At 42.5% G+C, this 7,407-nt stretch overlaps 1 protein-coding gene across 2 annotated transcripts; it reads left to right on the forward strand.

Annotated features, from left to right (window-relative positions):
• The first annotated feature begins 778 nt into the window (after window positions 1-778).
• Window positions 779-6,718, forward strand: LOC119317600 (inorganic pyrophosphatase TTM2-like). Of its 2 annotated transcripts, none has more exons than XM_037592084.1 (12): window positions 779-958; window positions 1,673-2,037; window positions 2,301-2,415; window positions 2,530-2,725; window positions 2,896-3,009; window positions 3,185-3,358; window positions 4,040-4,234; window positions 4,351-4,473; window positions 4,562-4,674; window positions 4,779-4,899; window positions 5,041-5,301; window positions 5,678-6,024. In XM_037592084.1, exons 2-12 carry the CDS (start codon window positions 1,701-1,703, stop codon window positions 5,708-5,710), a joined length of 1,782 nt encoding a protein of 593 aa, XP_037447981.1. In that variant the 5' UTR covers window positions 779-958; window positions 1,673-1,700; the 3' UTR covers window positions 5,711-6,024. The 2 variants fall into 2 exon arrangements, with proteins under 2 accessions (XP_037447981.1, XP_037447980.1); XM_037592083.1 differs by lacking the exon at window positions 5,678-6,024 and adding an exon at window positions 6,081-6,718 and having other exon boundaries at window positions 783-958.
• The last annotated feature ends 689 nt before the right edge of the window (window positions 6,719-7,407 follow it).

The raw sequence follows: 7,407 nt of genomic DNA on the forward strand, positions 1-7,407 counted from the left end.
AAGATTGTGCGCATACACCCATAGCAACACGTGCTGAAGATTTGTGCGCATACACCTATAGCAACACGTGTCGTCGTGAGCATATATGCTTCAAGGTACATAGATTTGATCAAATTGTGCAAGAATGATAGTCTCGTGTCGATGCCTTTTAGCTTAAAACACGTCAAGAAAAACGTGTATCTTTTCCTATCCCGGTGTGTCCTGCCCTGGTTATTATCTTCTCTCATGGTATCACGCTCCTCGCAACCACTCCACGTGTCACCCTCTTTGAGAGCATTCAGGTGGGGCGGTCGCCCTACCTTGCTTTAGAGGAGCTCCACCGATGCACAATTAGATTTTATTTATTTATTTTAAGGAAGCTTGGCTCTTCTGATGTATCTAAGGTGGTACAACTAGAAGAGTTTAGCTTCCGATCTCTGCATTTAAGATGCACAAGGATTATAAACCTGAAAAATGATTTAATTCTTTTTTTGCGAGAAAAGATTATTTAATTCATGCATGTGTAACTTATGTGACGGTGCACGACGAGGACAGGCGATATCTGGTCATCATGACAAAAAATTTCATTCAATGTTGGACGCCTAACATATCCCAGAGCGCTTCAAAAATATCAAGTGCATATATAGAAACTAGCCTGCGCGGAGCCCTAAAGGAGTATAAGCAAAGCAGCAAAAAGCGGCAGGAAATTATTCCCCTCTGGATGTGGAAACAAATCACGAAAACCTAGAAAGAATCGTCTACCCGTTTTTTCTCATTTTTCCACCCCTAAAAAATAGGCCCCGGATCCGAAATTCCCATCCAGTTGCAAAAACACCCCTCCCTTCCTTCCTTCCCTGAGCTTCCTCTACTCGATCGAAGCCGAGCAGCGGCGCCTGACACGGAGAACAGGGCCGCGGACCCGCCTCGCCGCCCAGGTCGCCGGCGACCGGAGCCCTCGTCCCCCGCCGCCGCCCCTCCGGTGAGCTACTCTCCTCATTTTCTCGATCGTCTCCGGGCTCCCCGCCGCCTCCTCCTCCCCCTCGCCGCCAAAATCGCTGCCTCGCCCCATTGCGCCGCGGCTCTCCTCCTCCCCGCAGGACGGCGCGGCTGATTCTCGGGACGGCCCTGGCTCTCCTCCCGGAGCGTCGGCTCCTTCCCACGCCGCTTCAAATTGTTTTCCGAACTGAACCCGCATATGCCCCACGTCAAGGCCCGGCCCTGCAGTTCTGCCGCGAGTTCGTAGCCTGGATTACTTGCGAGTTTGGTTGGTAGTAGGTTAGTTACCCATCTGCAATAGTCGAGTACCTTGTCATTCAGTGGGCGATTCACGTGGAAGGTTTCAGTACCTTGATGGAGCCTGCACGGGGCCCCGAAGCCCATCCCCTGTAGTTGCGAGGTCCCTCTCCTGTCTGCCCCGTAATAGAGCTCAGTTGCAAGGTCCATGTACTGTCTGTCTTTTGTTAACTGTGCTCGTGTCCTCCCTCACCTATGCGCAAAGGATTACCAGTACATTAGTTAACTGTGTCCTGTCTGTCTCTTCATAGATTTCAGTTGCACTATTGTAGGGACGTTGAGAGATTATGCAATTCCAGTGATGTGATTATTTCAGTTACAGTTCCTTTATGTTCTGGTACACCACATTTCTTTTAGCATGTCATTGTTGACTCGTGATACTTAAGGTTCTTCATTGTAGGTTAAGTTGTCTCGGAGACTTCTTTTGAATGGAGCGTAGTGATTCCCTGTCCGAGTCGCCAAGGAAGCGGAATGGCCTTCTGCGTGACCAGGTCCAGCTGGTGAAAAGGAAGGACACAAGCCGCTATGAGATCGTCCCCTTTCCAGAGCCACTGTCTTTTGAGAAAGGCTTCTTTGTCATGATCCGCGCCATCCAGCTCCTGGTGCAAAACAATGAAGGGATAATATTTGTGGGAGTTGCTGGCCCCTCTGGGGCTGGTAAGACGGTGTTTACTGAGAAGGTCCTCAATTTCATGCCCAGTGTTGCTGTCATATCAATGGACAACTACAATGATGCAAGTCGCATAGTTGATGGCAATTTTGATGGTAACCCAACTAATCTGGATGGCTACTTCTGTTACAATAGGAAGATTCCTGTAATAAGAAACACTTATAATTTACATTACATAATCTATGCATTATCTTATAGTTCTTACTTGGAACCACATGTCTCTGCAGTAATATTTGCATATGATTTAGTATATAATAAAAATATCGGTAATTTTTTGCATGGGACTGTATTCATTTAGTCAGTAGTGGTGCTAAATGCTAACTTGAGTAACTGATATGTATCTGTAAAATTTGTTCAGATCCACGTCTAACAGATTATGACACACTGTTGGAAAATATTCATGGTTTGAAGGAAGGAAGGTCCGTTCAGGTTCCAATATATGATTTCAAGATGAGTTGCCGGACTGGATACAGGTAGAAACATTCTTGCGTCATCACTGCGATCTTTACATTATGTACTAGAAAATTAGGCTCATATTTCACCATGATTGATCTTATCTAACTATATCATTTTCTTATGGCCAACAGAACAGTTGATGTCCCTAGCTCCAGGATTGTTATTATTGAAGGTATATATGCACTGAGTGATAAGTTACGGCCAATACTGGATCTGCGTGTTTCTGTCACTGGTGGTGTTCATTTTGACCTGGTGAAGAGGGTCCTAAGGGACATACAACGAGCTGGCCAGGAGCCTGAGGAAATAATTCACCAGATCTCAGAAACGGTTGCTTGACCTTTTGAACTTGAATCTATATCTGCTCTTTCCTTGTGTTTTCTTGCTCCCGTAAAAGGTCATTATAGAAAAAATCAGCGGTTTACGGGTTAATATTTGCACACATAGTATTTTATCCGGCAATGTGTGTGGTTTAACATGGTGGAAGATGGTATTTTCAGGTTTATCCAATGTACAAGGCTTTCATTGAGCCGGATTTGAAGACAGCGCACATAAGAATCATCAACAAGTTCAACCCTTTCTCAGGGTTCCAGAATCCTATGTACATTCTGAAGGTAAGTCTTCCTCAATTATGTTCAATCTTTTTGTCATCCATGTCCAATCAATTTGGATTTTCTGGTTACAAGATGGCTGAGTGTTGATATTTTTAGAAATGCCTTAGCTTGCATAATAAATAATGATCTTATGGTTTAGTAAGATGACCTGACTCTTGGATGTGTACTGTCACAGTCACCACGGTCTCTAACACCTGATCAAATCAAAGCTGCTCTTGGCGAAGATCAAACAGAAAGCAATGAAGAAACTTATGATATCTATTTACTTCCACCGGGTGAAGATCCAGAAGCATGCCAATCTTATCTGAGAATGCGGAATAGGGAAGGGAAATATAATCTGATGTTTGAGGTATGCCCTCTTTCATGACTATATGTACTATATAGTTGTGAAGGGCATTGTTGGGTTTTCTGTTAGAAATATTACATTTTGGTTTCTTCATGTCATCAGTTCTCACTTATTTAGTTGCTGCCTTATTCGTTTTAAATAGCGGGCTATGGAAAATAGCGGCGGGCCTCCAAATCAGCTATAGCGGGCTAAAGCGGGCTATAGCGGGCCAAATCAGCTATAGCGGGCTAAAGCGGGCTATAGCGGGCTATTTGTGAAGGCGGACAATTAGCGGCACCCTGCTGAAAAGGCTATAGCGGGCTATAGCTTCGCTATAGCCGGCTATTTAAAACTATGAATTCCATATGATGGCTTCAGGAATCTTCTCCTTGCTAGAATATTCAAATTTGACAATTAAGCACCTGCAGCTCATAAAGACAAAGCCTACTTGTGTAGTGGGTCTAAAAAGAAAAAGAAAGATCAGCCGATTCTTTACTATATTCCCCTTTTATATTTGTATATGCAAATTTTTAACTCCATGCATTTTACTTGATCTTCTCTGCAAACTTATAGTATCCTCTACCGCAGTAGTTAAGTGAGGTACTACCCTATGTTAGCTTTTTAGTTAATGTTAGATCTTGCCCTATGTGCACTATGTTAGCGTTCTTGTTTGCTGACTAGCTTGTGTTTTTTGATAATTTGAAGGAGTGGGTGACTGATAATCCTTTTATCATATCACCGAGGATTACTTTTGAAGTCAGTGTACGTCTTCTTGGTGGTTTGATGGCGTTGGGGTATACTATAGCAGCTATACTGAAGAGAAGCAGCCGTGTGTTTTCTGATGGCAAGGCTACTGTTAAAATTGACTGGCTGGAGCAACTTAACCGAAGGTATATACAGGTGAGCATTTATGTCTATATGGTTTGACTTGCACATGTTTTGACTACTAAACTCATTATTATTTTTGAGCCTGCAACTTGTTAAGAAATTTCTTACCTTGCTTCTCTTTTATTAAGGTGCAAGGTAGAGACAGACTTTATGTCAAATTTGTAGCAGAGCAGTTAGGTTTGGATGGTTCTTATATCCCACGCACGTATATTGAACAAATTCAACTGGAGAAACTGATGAATGATGTTATGGTATGTACTTTACAAAGTAAATCTTCCACCTTACTGCTAGCTATACTGCTTAGTTTTGGCGGTGGTATGTGACAAAGATGATGTTCAGGCATTACCAGATGATTTGAGGACAAAGCTCAGCATTGATGATGAGCTGGTTTCAAGTCCAAAAGAAGCTTTTTCCCGGGCCTCTGCTGATAGGAGAAACGAACTTATGAAAAGGTTTCTTCATGTCATCTGTTCCTAGTTTAATATCCTGTGATTGATTGATTTGTTGAAACCTTGAACCTGAATGAGGCTAACATTCTCTTGTGGATACCTTCCAGTGGGCTATCTCATTCGTATTCAACACACGGAGATAAAAGTATTGTGAAATTGAATAAACTGACTGAAAGCAACCGAAGGTTTGGCAGTCGGCGAACTCCTGAACCTCCTGTGATTAATCAGGTGACCCTTCCAGCATATTTCATTCTTGTGTAGTGCTATAACAATCACATCTATTTCGAACTTGTTCTGTCATGATATTTTGACACACGTGAATGCTGATGTTCAAATCATTCTTGTTCTGACACTTGTTCTCTTGCATAGGGTGCAATCAACCAGCTGTCAGAACAGATATCGACACTGAATGAGAGGATGGATGAGTTTACCTGTCGGGTTGAAGATCTTAACTCAAAATTTACACTGATAAAATCTTCACCGAGTCAGCAAAATTTAATTCCTTCAAGTGATACCCGTAATGGTTCTGCACCTACAAATCTTTTTGTTTCTCAGTTGGGTAATGGTACCCTTATACCCCATTCATCATCATCAAACCAACTTTCAAAAGAGTCTCCATTGATGGAAGAGGTATTTTACTGCTGTTACCACCTGTTTTCCTGACTGCCTTTTCCCTAGTTTTACCTTTAGTTTTTAGCTCTATTGAAAGTTCACTCAAGGTACTTCTGAATCCATAAACGATATACAATCTAGTAGTCTTCTCTTCGAAATAAATTTGTGAATTATGATAGTTAGCTACCGTTTAGCAATGACCAGATTTGGCATCGGAACTCAAACCTCGCTAATAGTTGGAAATTGAATTAGAATAGATTCTGTCAATCTTAGACTCGTCTAGGATATGTTGCAGCATTATTTTGAGCTACACTTTTTCAGAACTTGTTGGGAGCTAGATGTAGAACCATGCCTGACTTGTGGAAATAATGGGTGTTTTATTAATTTTATTCAGATCCATGATTTGGAATGGATTGAGAATCAGTGAGACTTCAGCTTTTGATAACAGTATCACAGTGTTACGGTTGCCGCTGGTTGGCCCAAATCAATTTGATAAATTGGAGACCCAACCTAAATGAACCTGTCTCTACTACTCTACATGAAGAAGCTCAACTATTATAGTGACATCGTATAACTAGCAACTTGTAGGTGTAACATGAATGTTGGATCAGGCTTCAGAGTGTAAATGCCACACTGTATAGCAAAGGTGTCAGTGGATTTATATTCCTGACCTGTATAATTTTTTTATACACAATTTGAACCCGTTGTGCTGTTTAAACATTTGCTCTTTAATATTACACATTATTGTGTACAAATCTTGGTGTTTCACTTTGTTGGATGGTTTATTTCCTGAGCAGATTACAGTCTTATCAAGGGGTCAGCGCCAAGTAATACATCAGCTTGACAACCTCACCAACCTGCTTCACGAGCATTTGGTCTTGACCCGCCAAGGAAACGCCATGAGTAGGAACCGGATCCAGGAAGGAATCGACATGGCCATCTGTCCGTTGATAATCCTGACAATCGGCAGTGTCGGGTACTTCGTGTTCAAGAGTCTCAACCGGAGCTGATAAGAGCGAGACCCGATAAAGTGCGCGGTTCTGAAGCTCACCACCAAGTCAAGCCAAGAACCAGAGAGGCCAAGCAGTCTCAATTGATCTTCAGTGCCCAGAGCCCAGACTCTATAACTGTTACTTTCTCTTGGAAGTTATAGTCGGTCCTTGAGTCAGACACCATGATGGATATCATATCTAGTAGATTACATTTTCCAAGATAGGCGAAAACTCATATATACAAAGCGCAAGCAACAGAGTTTAGTCTTTGGTATGGAGCTGAGATACTTCGAAAAGGCCGGGAAAAAACGATGTACCGGAGGCATACATACTCTGCCTGTAGTCGATACTGGAAGTCCCAGTATCAATAAATTTTGGGGATACCGATCACAGTCCTTAATTCCTGATAATGTTGCCACATAGCTGCATAGGCTTTACTGAAATCTTTCTGCCCACCTGTGAGAGTCGCACGATTTTGCCATTGCGTGAGCCTGGTTCTTACTGCTGCATGCGGTTTTACTTGCCAGCGCTATCATGCTCTTAAAATTGTTGTGGCACAAGCTTTGATGTGACATAAAGCACACAAAATGGATTCTGGTGACACCGTACTGTTGGCATCTGCAACGCCATGCAAATAGTGTACTTCCTCCGCTCCTAAATATAAGTCTTTGTAGAGATTTCACTATGGACTACATACGGAGCAAAATGAGTGAATCTACACTCTAAAATGCACCTACATACATTTGTATGTGGTTCATAGTGAAATCCCTCCAAAGACTTATATTTAGGAACGGAGGGAGTATATGTTAGTGTACTCCAGCTGATGAATACAAACTGCGTGGATAGGTTTTAGTGAAATAAAAGTTTAGTTAACTCTGTCCAACTGTCCACTAGCAAATGAACAACAGAGCATGAGAAAATGCTTTGTGCAGAGGTTTAACATTTTGTGAAATTTGGCAAACCTTTTTTCTAGAAGGGTGAGTATCAAATTTGAGGATGCCCTTGAGTGAGTTCGATCCGCTTATGGGTCGGGTCCCGTCCAGGCCAGAGCCATGTTGCGGTCATCTTACGTTTTAAGCCCATTGATTGGCATGTCCCGTCACATGAACGTGGCCCTTAATGCCGAGGTGGG

The sequence above is a fragment of the Triticum dicoccoides genome, chromosome 6A, assembly GCF_002162155.2.
Source record: "Triticum dicoccoides isolate Atlit2015 ecotype Zavitan chromosome 6A, WEW_v2.0, whole genome shotgun sequence".
In the NCBI taxonomy this organism is placed as follows: Eukaryota; Viridiplantae; Streptophyta; class Magnoliopsida; order Poales; family Poaceae; genus Triticum; species Triticum dicoccoides.

What these genes read in the sequence shown, in the direction of transcription:
- LOC119317600 (XM_037592083.1), top strand. Translation starts at nt 1,701, where the DNA reads ATGGAGCGTAGTGATTCCCTGTCCGAGTCGCCAAGGAAGCGGAATGGC. An exon ending in AGTTGATGGCAATTTTGATG is followed by an intron (nt 2,038 to 2,300) that starts GTAACCCAACTA and finishes AAATTTGTTCAG; the next exon opens with ATCCACGTCTAACAGATTAT. An exon ending in AGTTGCCGGACTGGATACAG is followed by an intron (nt 2,416 to 2,529) that starts GTAGAAACATTC and finishes TATGGCCAACAG; the next exon opens with AACAGTTGATGTCCCTAGCT.